Raw genomic sequence first — 14,674 nt, 5'->3', positions numbered from 1 at the left:
AAGCATATTGCTTCCCCTATATAATACACTTAAAAAATTCTTTAAATTCTCCCATGTATTTTCAATATAATTTAAGCTTTCTAACTTCTTGTAAAAAGTCTTACATATGAAAGTTTAGTTTGATAACCTGATGTTTTTTATTGTTTACTCCTGCATATTGTGGCTTGCATTTTAACTAATGTTAAGATTTATAGCTGAAGGCAAGAAATCTCTGCTACCCTAGTGCTGTTTTCCTTCTTCTTTCGTCTCATTTCTATTGCTTTAGAGATTATATTCTTCCCTAACATGATCCTGGATACATATTCACTCACTGAAAAACCTGGGTAAGGCTGAAACCAAAGTCTGAGTGCATTCCTATTGTATTAATGATCTATGTGTCACAGGTCATGTTTCACTTCACAAAAATTCTGTCCAAAATAGCATTTTTAACAATCATAGCATTATGCATCTTTACAAGGTATTATACATAAAATGCTTTTGGAAAAAATTAAGCCTTAAATGGTAAGCATCATCATCCCAATTTTATAGGACCTTATGATACCACTATATAGTATTTTTACTTGAAGAAAATGAAGATTTTAGTTTAAAAGCTATTCAGCTTGTTTGTAACTCAAATATGAAATATTTACTCTTTGATTTCAAGAAAGGGGTTTTATATATAATTAAAAGAAAAGCTTCTCTGTTGGGAATAAATCTGTCACAGTGTGTGGAAGAAGCTCAAGGTCTTCTTGTACGCTCAACATATTCCTCTAAATTTTTAATAAAATACCAAAAACAAATAAGGTCCTACTAAAGATCATGGAGATTCCGTGTTAGTATAATATTGAGTTAATTCTTTATGTTAGGAACTTGCCTCTCACAAATTTTTACTTCTAGTTAGTGTTCCACCTCTTGACATGTCAAGCCCCTTCAATGTGTACCTCATACTGGTAAGAACTTAGGCACTGAAACAAGGCTACAAATCCAATGGAATCTCACAAATGCCTGTTTTCCAGACATTATTCTGTAGAGTACAGGGGAAAAGCAGACATAGAAGGGGAAAAATATTGAACAATTGAATTGTGGAAACAGAAGAGACAAATTGCATAGAATTTTGGATCTGGAAGAAACATTAGGAATCATCTAATTTGAGTCTCTTATTTTACAAAGGAGAATGAAAACTTGTTTCAGGTCATTTACCTAAACTGCCTAGAACTCAAAATGAGGTAACTATACATGGTAGAAGTTGGAGTAAGGAAAAACACAGTAACAAGATAAAGATGTAGACATTTGGCTATGAAAAGAGTTCTTAAGATCAGTGAAGATCAGGGAAAGAGAAATCAGACAGCATATAACAAAATGGGGGGACTATAAAATTAAAAATTTTAGACCTCAAAATGCGTTATTTTATTAAATAAAGTATCTTCCATAATATAATTATAATGGTACTTGCCTTATCTCCTCCCCCCGACCCCATTTTAATGTAATCTCATTGAGGTCAAGACTGTCTCACTCATTTTCCCCCTTATGAAAACGAAAAACCATGCCTTAGACATAGTAGGAATTCAATGAGTTAAACCATTAGAAACTTTCCATGGAAGAGATTACTCTTAAAATCTAATGAGTAATAAGAATTCCTTCCAGGGATGGTGATTTCAAATAAACACAGTATATGTATGCCCCACCCTACCTTACCATCACTAAACACAGTTGCTGTAGAAAAATACAATATTTTTAGAGCCACATTTTCCTTTTGATAATCCTTTGTTTCCTTGGGACATCTAGTTTTGCTTAGGACAGAAGGGAAGACCCTGGGAAGGCAGAGAAAGGAAGCCTTTGAAAGATAAAAACTAGCAGGAGGCTCTTCAGAAGAAGGAAGCATATGGGTGGAGCTGATTGGTACCCTCGGTGCCAGCTGTTAGATCCAAGGCAGATGGTCTTTACTCTGCCCTACAAATGCTTATGTCTGGCCAATAATCACACAGCACAACAGCCAGATTCCAGCAGTGAAAGGCAGAGCAGAGAGACATTTTTTTTCCTGGCACTTGTTGCTCTTTGGATGCTATCTGCAGTGAAGATTTAGATTAAATTAATATTGCTGGCCATATGCTTTGTATACTGTGGTTATATAGTGTTGTCTTGGTTGCTAACTACTTTGGATGCTGTGGTTAAGCAAATTGTTGCCGTAGCCACCAACCACATTTTTAGTATTAGCTCTGACTTTTTAACTTTTTTTCTCCCTCTTCTTCTTCAAAAAACTGTTCCTTGGGTAGATATGATGTGCTATGCCATTAGGTTAAACTACCTAGATGTTGGTTAGCTCATCAATCCCAAGGATACATTTATACCTCTTTTTCTTTCTCTTGTTGACTTACTCACATGTGGTTGTAGACTGCTCACTTATCAACTGAATGGTCTGGGACTGAAATGCTGGGTCTTATGAGTAGATTTGAGAAAAACTAGAAGGTCTTTCTTCTGCCTTTAACCTTCCCCACATCTTTCTTGGTTTAACACATAGTGCTTTCCAAGTGAAATTTAAGTGGTAATTTCTGTGCGTTGAGTGCCCTCTCTCTACTTTAAAATGGTAACTACCCTGAGAAAAACAATATATTGCCAAATCTTGTTATAAATGAATTTATAAAATTATTTAATTCTCTGAAAGAAGAGAGAGATGGGACGTGAGAACATTGAGCAGCTTATAAGGGGAGGAGAGGAGGGATTGAAAAGAAGGCAAAGAAATGAAGAGGAGCTGTGGTCTCTGGAGTCTTCACTCAGGATTGGCCCTAGGACTGTAGCTCCTGTACAAAAGGCCCCAGGTTTTTCACTGGATCCATCACGATCTCCTAGAGTAAGCATAGCCATTGAAGGATTCCATCCAGGACTCACTTGCAGCTTGGTGGACTTGATTATTTTCTTGTGGTATATGCTGTTTCAAAATACTGAAAGCCGGGGCTGGCCCCGTGGTGTAGTGGTTAAGTGTATGCGCCCCACTGCTAGAGGCCCGGGTTCGGATCCCGGGCGCACAGCGAGGCAAAGCTTGTCAGGCCATGCTGTGGTGGCGTCCCATGTAAAGTGGAGGAAGATAGGCACAGATGTTAGCCCAGGGCCAGTCTTCCCCAGCAAAAAGAGGAGGATTGGCATGGATGTTAGCTCAGGGCTGATCTTCCTCACAAAAAAAAAAATTACTGAAAGCCATGTCTTGATGTGTAGCTAGAGCAGTGATTCAAGTTGGGTACTCCTTCCTCTCATTGGACAAGAGAACCTCTGGTGGGAAAATAGATCATCTGTAACTTTTAACTATTGGCAGAAAACTAAAAACAAGATCTCACAAATTTAAACTTATAGACTAAAAGTAAGGGTTATATTTCTATTTAAGAACCATCATATTTGATTCTTTGATATCAAATTTTTTTGATCAAAAAAAATTCTTTGATACCCATTTTAGAGAGTTTAAAGTAACTATGTATTGGTAATGGCATCTTTGTACTTAAATTTTGTAGTATGAAACCATTAATTTTTTTTAAGCATAGAAAAGGGATTGCATTAAAAAAAAGTATAGAATTTACATGTGAGTAACTTTAGGTGTTTAAGAATAAAATGTAATTAGTGCAGTTTTAAATTTGACCAAAAAATTCTGCAAAACATCTGCATATCTCCAGGGGACATGGACACTAAGCCACTAGAATTTTGTTTTTGATTAGGCATATACTGACTCGTCACGTGGACATTTTATGGTTTTGCTTATAGACTATAAGTCTTTAGATTTGAAAGCATAATGGCTTTATGTAACTGGATGTAATTATTCTCGTCAAGGTTTAAATCAACTTCTTAGCAATGTTTTACAGATTACTTTAAAAGAAGCTATGTACAATAGGCTTGATCATATAAAAAGATTCTAAACTCAGTCATTTCTCTTGTTGACTTAGTTTAGATTATTTACAGTTGATTTGTATTTTCTACTTTCTAAAGCTAAAAGCTGCATTTTCCCTTAATCCAAAAGTATGTGTTTAAAAATCTGTCCAATTGGGTTCATTGGTTTAGAGAGTTATCCTGTTGCTACTGACTTAAAAAAAAAGTCTGTAAACTTGCCAAGTGTGGGGGTAAAAGTTGGAATATTTGTGTGCTGTTGAAAGAAGATAGTTCTGCATTGTAGGAAGATTTGGAATAGATTACTGGTCTAGTCAACTCTTGAGTGTGAAATACCACTGTCTAATATAACATTTTAGAAGAAAATTAATAAAATATGAATGCAAGGAAAAATGCATCTTCATAAAATATAGAGTAATTTCAGCTGTTTATTCAAGGACTTTAATTTTTACTTCATAAAAAAACAATGTTCTGAAATTATGAAACTGAAATGAACATCAAAACACCCTAATTCCTAATTTTTGAGAAGTTTGGAAGGCATGACCAAAATTAAATCAATTTATAATTCTTAGCACTTAGCCCAATATCTCATAAGAAGCACAGTGCCTTGTGTTTAGTAACTATTCTCTGTTGAATGAATGAATGGATGAGTGAATGAATGAATGACCTGCCAACCACATTTAGCTGATATTTTTAGTTTGTGTACTATGTAATTTTAAACTAATTACTAGATCCCACCAAAGAGCAAAATAGCCTTAAAAATAAGGGTACAAAACAAAGATATGAGATTATGGATAATTTTTATTTTGTTCTTTCTGGTTTTGTGTGTTTTCCAAATTTTTAACAAATGTCATGTAGCTAAATTTTTTCAAGATACATATGTGGCTAGAATTTATCTTAAAATCAGGTATCCATTTCACCTCTAATAACTGTCTCATCTGTGATTTAAATTGCAGAGGCCTTTCTTTTACATTAAAGGCTACTTTTGAAAACTAATGATAATCAAACAACCTTTCTAGGGTTAATTTAAAGGAAGTAGAATTTTATTTTAACCTGTAGAAGCTGAATTAATGTTTCTGCCACTGATACAAAGCAACATCAGTTCTATTTTGTAGTGTTGAAAATGTTTATCCTTGTCTGAAAAACAATCAAGATACTAAATCAAATGCCGACTTTCTTGTTGCAAGTAAAATCATATTTTTTTATTATTAAACATATTTATAAAAGTTGGGTAAAGTTGTAAGTCTTTTGTGTAAGTGAGTGGTTTGCTTCTCCCTCCTCCAAGTATAATCATATTTGAATGACTTAAAAAATAAATAACCATGCTAACCTATAAAAACAATTCCCTGCTCTCCATGTAAGGAACAAAATATTGAACCCCGGTGGATGGATGTTCTGAGCCACTGTGGCGGTTGGTAGTTGAATCCTATGACTAATAGTAGAGATTTTTGTCTAGGTGGGTCACATGGACTTAGTTATCTGCCCACTGGAATGACACAATGGGGAGATATCTGATGAATATTGTGGAACATCTGTGAATGGATCATAGCTATGCCTGATGTGAATCATTCTTCCCTCAAAAATCTAAAGTTTAATAGTTAAAAAATTCCAAACTGTTGTCTCATAAACTGAGATATTTGGCCTATTCTAGGGATTGGGAGGGAATGAATTGAATACAACACATACTCTAAGACGTTTTGCCAGTAAGTCGTTAGGCTGTTTTAGACCCCTAAATTTAAGAAAACCTAAAAACTTGTTGAAGGTGATCAGATCAGTAAGAGCCTTGGGTCACTGCAAGTAATAAAATATACATTCTTCAACTGCTCACCCCATCATGGAGGCTACAGGACTTAATAGTTGTCCCTGTCAGGGAGATAGATTTCCCTGTCTTTAAATTCAAAGGGCCTAGTTGAAAGTGTGCATAGCATGATGACTGAGGCACACTCCCTGCAGCATTTCCTTGACTCTTAAGGGACTGTGGGGGAAGCATTTGGCGTGTAGCTCTTTCAGTGACAGTTTCCTTCACTGAATGATCCTGTTTCACATGATTTCCCTGATTTGGGATCAGATTCTTTTCTTTAGGGTACTAATAAAAGCAACTGAAAAAAAGGGCAAAGGGGGGAAGCAAAACTGAAGGTTGTGTGGGACTGGCTAGGTGTGAAGCTGTGGTTTCCCAGGTACTGCTAATGCTGCTTTTATGCTCTTTCTCGGTATTTTTGCCTACCTAGTTACAGAGATGGGGTGGGTGAGTAGGGGGATAGCTTAGTTTGTGCTTTTAGTTCCAATTCTAGAAGTAACCTGCTACTTCCGTATGATCTGGAACATATAGCATTGTCTTGTGGTTTGACTTTTTCTCTGATACCTTAATATACCTGTCTTTGCTTCTTTTGATTCCTTGACACTAAAGAGAACATGGGTCTGCAGAAAGTCTATTCACCAGGGATGTTTACAATACGAGTGTGTTTGTGTGTGTCTTTGTATTTTGTGAAATGTGAGCAAGTTGTGGTGGATATCTTTCCCCAATAAATAAAAAATATATATTTAGATTTTTACAAATTTTTTATAATGGGAATATTTTTAGCTGTGGCAAATAGGTCACATAGACCAATTTTTAACAATAAGATAAGAATTTTGTACGTTAATATTTGATGGAATATGTATATATCGATTTGACAATGGTGTAATCAACAGGGGCCAACTCTGTTAAAGCAAACAGACTAATGTGTTGCAGTCCAAAAGAGGCCCACTACAATCTCTAAATTCTAGACTTTCTGGGCTTTTAGAGAAATAAATCTATAAATGGAAGAAAAAAATGAAATATGTGAATGTGGTGTGTTCCTAACAGACTAAATTGATGAGGTTTGTCCTACAAAATGTCAAAAAGTAAATTTGTCCCTATGGTTTTATTTTCGAATAGATATACAACCAGTTTTGCACTGAAATGTATATTCATACATTTTATCTGATAATATTTTGGGAAAATGAAGTTTGGCTTTTTTTTTTTTAAGGAAAGCATGAAGAAGAGTATGCAAATGGGAATCCTAATTGTTTAAAATTACCAATAATTTCTTTTCTGAACTTGAAACAGTTATGTTTCTAATATAAGAACAATAATTTTCCCTAAAATTGCAGTATAATGACCAGGACTTCTCTCCTTTTTAGAGAAGCAGTCAAATGTTTCTGGAACAGATAAGACAGCAGCGATCCAGTGAGGTTGATTTCCCACAGAGGAAAACTATGCATACCTAACTTACTAGAAGATAAATGACTCTTTAATTAATGATGTCTTCCTTTTCTCAAGGTGTCCAAAGGCAAGAGGTGGTCTGTAAAAGGTTGGATGACAACTCCATTGTCCAGAACAATTACTGTGACCCTGACAGCAAGCCACCTGAAAATCACAGAGCCTGCAACGCTGAGCCCTGCCCACCTGAGTAAGTAAGAGAAAGAAGTGAGAATTATTTTCTTTAAGTGCAAAGAGAAAACATTATATATTCATACTTGGAAACATACATTCATATGATATTAATAAACTATACTGAGAAAAGGGGATAAAACATCACAGAGGGTGGAATTTTGATGCCCCTTTCACTGAGCAAAGATTCCTATTTATCCATAAGTTTCAGTTATTACCTACTTTAAGACAGGAACTTCAGGAGTTGGTTCTGACACAGTGCTGGAAGTTATCCTATTTCATCACTTCTAAGGCACATATCTTTTCACATTTTAATATCTCTGAAATTGAGATTCATCTGGCAGTTGATAGTGGCTTACAATAATAATCAGCATTATTTTTTTCTTTCTTAATGGTACATAAAATAATGGTATCTGTGATTCAATAAAATACAGTAGATTCGTGTGCAGTCCTCTCTATTCCAGATATTTAGGATAAATATCCTAAAGCCCTAAAGACTTTTAAAATGATCTAGAAATATTCTGCAATGGAATATCAGTACTTTAATTTGCTGACCTTGTTTTAAGTTCTGTCCACTAAGGCATCCTATCTTTTGTGAGTTGGGCATAGGCCTTAAGGTATACTTCAGTCTCTCTGTTGATTAACTTAGCAATTACAGCTTACTGTAAAGGGAAGCACAAGGAGAGAACACATTCATCTTAATGATGACTTTAAAAAAAGTAAAATTTAAAAATATGAGACCTGATGTCAATGAGCCATACTTTATAATCTATAAGAACAGGAAGGTTTCTTGATTGAGCAAAAGGCGATGATTATGTGAAAAAAGATAAAGATGCTAAGTTGATCATGAAGATGTTGATCTTTATAGGGATTTTGCCTCATTGACAACTGCAAGACAGAATATGTGTGAATGGCATTTTATTCTTCTTTGAGAAATCAGAGTAACCATTATCCCTCTGGTTAACTAATTATTCCAACATGAAATTGATAAAGAAAAAGACAGTAAACAAATGAATTTATATATCCCAAGCTCTCTAGAACTGGAGAGGAAAGCTCTATAATGAAGCAATCCCTTTTCCTGAAAATGGCTACAGTGGAGTCACAAAAACCTGGGACTTAAAATGGATAAAGAGGGGCTGGCCCGGTGGTGTAGCGGTTAAGTGCACGCGCTCAGCTTTGGCGGCCTGGGGTTCGCAAGTCCGGATCCCAGGCGCGCACTGACGCACGGCTTGTCAAGCCATGCTGTGGCAGCGTCCCATGTAAAGTAGAGGAAGATGGGCATGGATGTTAGCCCAGGGCCAATCTTCCTCAGCAAAAAGAGGAGGAGTGGCATCAGATGTTAGCTCAGGGCTGATCTTCCTCAAAAAAAAAAAAAAAAAACGAATAAAGAATTCAGGTCCCTAATATGGTTAAAGCAAGATGCATTTCTTAATATTTGTTCCAACACAATAATGCTCTATGAACTTTCATTGTCCAGAGTCAGTGTCTGCCAGGATATTTGAATCTTTTTTTTTTGTGAGGAAGATCAGCCCTGAGCTAACATCCGTGCCCATCTTCCTCTACTTTATATGGGACGCCGCCACAGCATGGCCTGATAAGTGGTGCGTCAGTGCGTGCCAGGGATCCGAACACAGGCCGCCAGCAGTGGAGTGCGAGCACTTAACCACTATGCCACGGGGCCCGGCCCAGGATATTTGAATCTTAAAGGGAGATATTCACTACTAATCTCTTGGAAAAGTTTAGGGCAGTGGCTACCAAATGAGGAGCACAAGGAATCTAGAGTGATAGAAGTTTTTACTCTAAGACTTTTTAAATTTCATGTCTCTTCTTTTCAAAATGTGATCACTGTGTAACTAATTCCTTAAGATCCAGGAATGGTAAAATATAGAAATATGATCTGTGATATGTATTATAAAGACAAGATGTTTAATTTTCCTCTTTTCTGCCAATTATGTTTATATATTTAACTCAAGAGAAACTGGAAAACTATATAAAACAAAGTGATGCTCAAAAATCATAGGCTAATTTTGTTCCTTCCCATGTTTCCAGTAACTTCAACATATTTTCATGAAATTGTACGTCTCAACCCATCAAGTTAATTCCCTGACACTCAGGATTTTAAGTATGATATTTGGCATTTGATCAGCCATTTAAGGCATCTGAGTGGGCGTGGTCACACCTGTTCTATTTTGGCATCAGCTTTTTTATTTGTTTAAGCTTAAACGCTATTCGAATATCCTTTGAGATTTCAGCGGTTGGTCATTCCCTCCCATATATTGTGGGACTGGGTATTACATTGGAGTTTTTTTCTTAACAGTTTAAAGGTAATTGACATATTTGAATTAACATGTGTAATTAAAATTGTTTCCTATCTCCTTTCCTTTTATAATTCTGAAATAAAAAGTTATTTATTAACTTTTTTTAAGTTTGGAGGTGAAAGAATAGAATTTGAAAAAGAAAAAGAGAATATGAGAAAGAAAATTTAGGCTGACAGTTTTCTTTTTTGGAAAGAGCTAAAGAAATATATTTAAAATATTACTTTTTATTACTCCATTTTTTTCTTAGCTCCTTCTTAATTTATTAAGAAAATTCAAATTCCTTTGAATTCAACTATGAAAGAGGAAATCTTAATTCTTTAGAATAGTTGTTGTATATAAGAAGATTCTCAGACATTGGTATTATAGACATAAAAATCGTAGAAAAATAAATTCAATAAGACTTTAAATGAGTGTGGAAGAAAGGAAAGGAGATACCTTTCTTCAGATGATAGATAATGTGATCATTGTATTTGTTTTTTGTAATACATATTAAAGCATACAATTTTTTTAAATGCAGATAAAAAGAAGAAAATTCAAAATGCCTATAATACTTTAATACCACTGTTAATATTTTGGTGTGTATATTTCCAGTCTTTTTCTATGTCTACATAGACATGTGTATATAACAAAATGGTATTATACTATTTATCATACTTTGCAGTCAGTTCTCAACATATTTTGAACATTAAATATCTTCTACAGCATTTGGTAGGTATGTCATTGTTATTTAAATCGGTTTTCCACTGTTGAACAGTTTTGGCTGCGTTCTAGCTTTTGATCCCTTACAATATCACAGCATTAACCATTTTTTGCGACTAAAACTTTGTTCTCTATAATTATGCCCTTATGCTAAATGAATAGGAATAGAATTTCTGCTTCTACTGGAAATATATTTTAGTCTTTGAAACACATTATTAAATTGTTCTCCAGGATGAATATGTGAATGTATACTTCACTAAGTATATAAGAATGTCATTTCCCTGAACTGAACGACACTGGGTATTATTATTTTAAAGAGAATCTTTGACTATTTTATGGGGAAAAAAGCCTTGATATCTAATTGTTGTTTTATTTTGTATTTATTGGGTTGCAGATGAGGCTGAACATTGAGAAATTATGTTCAGTGGCCCCCTGTATTATTTCTTTTTTGCTTTTCCTCTTCATGACCTGTCCCATTTTTCTGCTGAAGTATTTATAATTTTGTTATTGATTTGTATGAACTCTTAATGTATTAAGGATATTACATCTATTATCTGTGTTCCAAGTACTTTTTCCTACTTTGTCATATGTTTTCCATATTATTTATGGTGTTATGATCTAGTTTTACTTACCAAAGTTTTAAAATATTATATAGGAAAACTATCACATTTTTATTTATTTCATTGGTGTAATGTTTAGTAAGGCCTTACCCACTCTAAGATTATATTTTCAAATTGTTTTTTAATGTTAACTTTAATCTATTTGAAGTATATTTGCCTGCTTTGAGGAAAGGATCTATATTTATCTTCAAGTATTATTGCTTTCCTAATACCATTAATTTAAAATCCTAAGTGGTATTTTTTTTATCAGAAAGCATCTTTTCAAATAATGAAGTATTTCAAATGTCTTTTAGCCATATTGGAGACTTTATAAGTAGAGTATGGGAAAATAGAGGGCAGTAAGATTTATCCTTGTGTTGTATAAAGAAAATGAGAGGGGAGTAGGAAGAATAGACAAAAGAGGCTTTGGTAGAGAAATAATAAGTGTTTATTTGGAAGACCTTAAAAAGCCAGAGGAAGCCTTACTGGGAAAAATTAATGTGCTCAAAGCAGCAACTCTTTTATGAGAAAGAGTATAGTAGTCAAGATTGGGACAGGAAAAAAACAAGATTCTAGAAGAATTGAGTGAAAATGGTGCGATTCCTGACAGAGGCTTAAATAATTGGCAAAAGGAAAAGGGAGGAGTTGACATTAAAGAGCATGACTGATAGGAAGCTAGTGCCCCACCATGAGAAAAGGAAGTAATGCTGAGTTGGAATCTGAAGAGAAAGGCCAAGAGTTCAGTTTTGACCATGCTGTCTTTTAATAGCAAGAATATTTCTATATATGACCTCACTGAAGAATCCTTGGATACGAACATTATTCCTGTATGATACTGTGGTTTTTAAATTTGTGAAAATCAGAAAGGTGAAAACAATAGAGTACCATATATTGTGATAATACTGTGACCAAAAATTGAAAAAACATTTTTTAAGCAACTGCAACGTGGAAGGCAATGTGCTTTGGGAGAAATGGTTCCTTTTCCTAAGGACAATCTAGTTTGGTAAATAAATTAAAAAATAACTATAGTAGAAGGTACATATGTTAAATATAATAAGAGAGTTATGAGCAAAATTGCAAAGGATGCTCAGACTGGGGAGAGATTTTTACCCAGGTGCTAGGTTTTATTTAATGGCATCTTTTATGATATAATGTTTAACAATTATTTTGAGTCACTGCACCCTACTCATGGACGACTATAATCTGTTATTTTAAGTGTAGAAAAAGGTTCATCAGAGTTCTCTATAAAACTCCAAAATTTAAGACCTGGGAAGAATCATAGAAATGTAGGCCAACTCCCATCATTTTACAGATGAGGGTATGCTAATCTCTGGTGATGTTTTTCCCGGTACAGGCACACCTTGGAGATATTGCAGGTTCAGCTCCAGACCACCACAATAAGCCAATATCACAATAAAGCGAGTCACACAAATTTTTTGTTTTCCCAGTGCACATAAAAGTTATATTTCCACTATACTGTAGTCTATTAAGTGTGCAATAGCATTATGTCTAAAAAAACAATGTACATACCTTAATTAAAAAATACTTTATTGCTAAAAAATGTTAATCATCATCTGACCCTTCAGCGAGTAGTAACCTTTTTGCTGGTGGAGGCTCTTGCCTCCATGTTGATGGCTACTGACTGATCAGGGTGGTGAAGGCTGGGCTGGCTGTGGCAATTTCTTAAAATAAGACAACAATGAAGTTGCTACATCGATTGGCTCTTCCTTTCATTTCTCTGTAGCATGCAATGCTGTTTGATAGCATTTTACCCACAGTAGAACTTCTTTCAAAATTGGAGTCAATCCCCTGAAACCCTGCTCCTGCTTTATCAACTAAGTTTACATAATATTCTAAATCCTTTGTTGTCATTTCAACAATCTTCACAGCATCTTCACCAGCAGTAGATTTCTTCTCAAGAAACCACTTTCTTTGCTCATCCATAAGAAGCAGCTCCTTATCTGTTAAAATTTTATCATGAGATGGCAGCAATTCAGTCACATCTTCAGGATCCACTTCTAATTCTAATTCTCTTGCTGTTTCAACCACATCTGTAGTTACTTCCTCCACTGAAGTCTTGAACTCCTCAAAGTCATTCATGAGGGTTGGAATCAACTTACAAACTCCTGTTAATGTTGCCATTTTGACCTCTTCCCATGCATCACGAATGTTCTTAATGGCATCTAGAATGGTGAATCCTTTCCAGAGGTTTTCGATTTACTTTGCCCAGATCCATCAGAGGAACCACTCTCTATGGCAGCTACAGCCTTAAGAAATGTATTTCTTAAATGATAAGATGTGCAAGTCGAAATTACTCCTTGATGCATGAGCTGCAGAATGGATGTTGTATTAGCAGGCATGAAAACAATTTTAATCACATTGTACATCTCCATCAGAGCTCTTGGGTGACCAGGTACATTGTCAATGAGCAGTCATATTTTGAAAGACATCTTTTTTCTGAGTGGCAAGTCTCAACAGTGGGCATAAAATATTCAGTAAACCATGTTGTAAACATATACGCTGTCATCCAGGCTTTGTTATGCTGTTTATAGAGCACAGGCAGTGTAGATTTAGCATAATTCTTAAGGGCCCTAGGATTTTCAGAATGGTAAATGAGCATTGACTTGAACTTAAAGTCATCAGCTGCATTAGCCCCAAGCAAGAGAGTTAGTGTGTCCTTTGAAGCTTGGAAGCCAGGCATTGACTTCTCCTCTTTAGTTATGAAAGTCCTAGATGATATCTTCTTCCAGTAGAAGGCTATTTCATCTACATTGAAAATCTGTTGTTTAGTGTATCCATCTTCATTAATTAGCTTAGCTAGATCTTCTGGATAACTTGCTATAGCTTCTACATCAGCACTTGCTGCTTCACTTTGAACTTTTATGTTATGAAGACGGCGTCTTTACTTAAACCTCATGGAGCAACCTCTGCTAGCTTCAAACTTTTCTTCTGCGGCTTTGTCACCTCTCTCAGCCTTCATAGAATTGAAGAGTGTTAGGGTCTTGCTCTGGGTTAGCGTTTGGCTTAAGGCAATGTTGTAGCTGGTTTGACCTTCTATCCAGACCACTAAAACTTTATCTCCATACCAGCAATAAGGCTGTTTTGCTTTCTTATTCATGTGTTCACTGGAGTAGCACTTTTAATTTCCTTCGAGAACTTTTCCTTTGCATTCACACCTTGGCTAATAGTTTGGCACAAGAGGCCTAGCTTTTAGCCTATCTCGGCTTTCTACATGCCTTCCTCGCTAAGCTTAATCATTTCTAGCTTTTGATTTAAAGTGAGAGACATGCAGCTATTTCTTTCATTTGAACACTTAGAGACCATTGTAGGGTTATTAATTGGCCTAGTTTCAATATTGTTGTGATTCAGGGAATAGGGAGGCCCGAGGAGAGGGAGAGAGACGGAGGAATGGCCAGTCAGTGGAGCAGTCGGAACACGCACAACATTTATCCATTAAGTTTGCTGTTTTAGTGGATGCAGTTCATGGTGCCCCAAAACAATGACAGCAGTAACATCAAAGATCACAGATCACTATAACAAATAAAATAATAATGAAAAAGTTTGAAATATTGCGAGAATTACCAAGATGTGACACAGAGATACAAAGTGAGCAGATGCTGTTGGAAAAATGGCACTGACAGACTTGCTTGATGCGGGGTTGCCACAAACCTTAATTTGAAAAAAAAATCAAAAAACCGCAATATCCATGAAGTGCAATAAAGTGAACCACAATAAAATGAGATTATACCTGTATACCAGACATCACTTAACTTTGCAAGTTACAAATCAAATGTCTGGTA

The 14,674-nt window shown here is 35.3% G+C and overlaps 1 protein-coding gene across 5 annotated transcripts in view; it reads left to right on the top strand.

Annotated features, from left to right (window-relative positions):
* ADAMTS6 (ADAM metallopeptidase with thrombospondin type 1 motif 6) overlaps positions 1 to 14,674 on the top strand; it is a 336,164-nt gene that overhangs the window by 272,805 nt on the left and 48,685 nt on the right. For all 5 annotated transcript variants that reach the window (XR_015555122.1, XM_087443329.1, XM_087443330.1 and 2 more), the window contains one exon: positions 7,148 to 7,277. Coding sequence is in view for 4 of the 5 variants with exons in the window: in XM_087443329.1 (XP_087299455.1) it covers positions 7,148 to 7,277 (130 nt within the window). In the remaining variant the exon portion in view is untranslated. The remainder of the gene's footprint in view (positions 1 to 7,147; positions 7,278 to 14,674) is intronic.

This window comes from Ceratotherium simum, chromosome 18 (assembly GCF_057802395.1).
Source record: "Ceratotherium simum simum isolate JZ-2026a chromosome 18, ASM5780239v1, whole genome shotgun sequence".
Lineage (NCBI taxonomy): Eukaryota > Metazoa > Chordata > Mammalia > Perissodactyla > Rhinocerotidae > Ceratotherium > Ceratotherium simum.
This window is presented reverse-complemented; position numbering and strand designations above follow the sequence as displayed.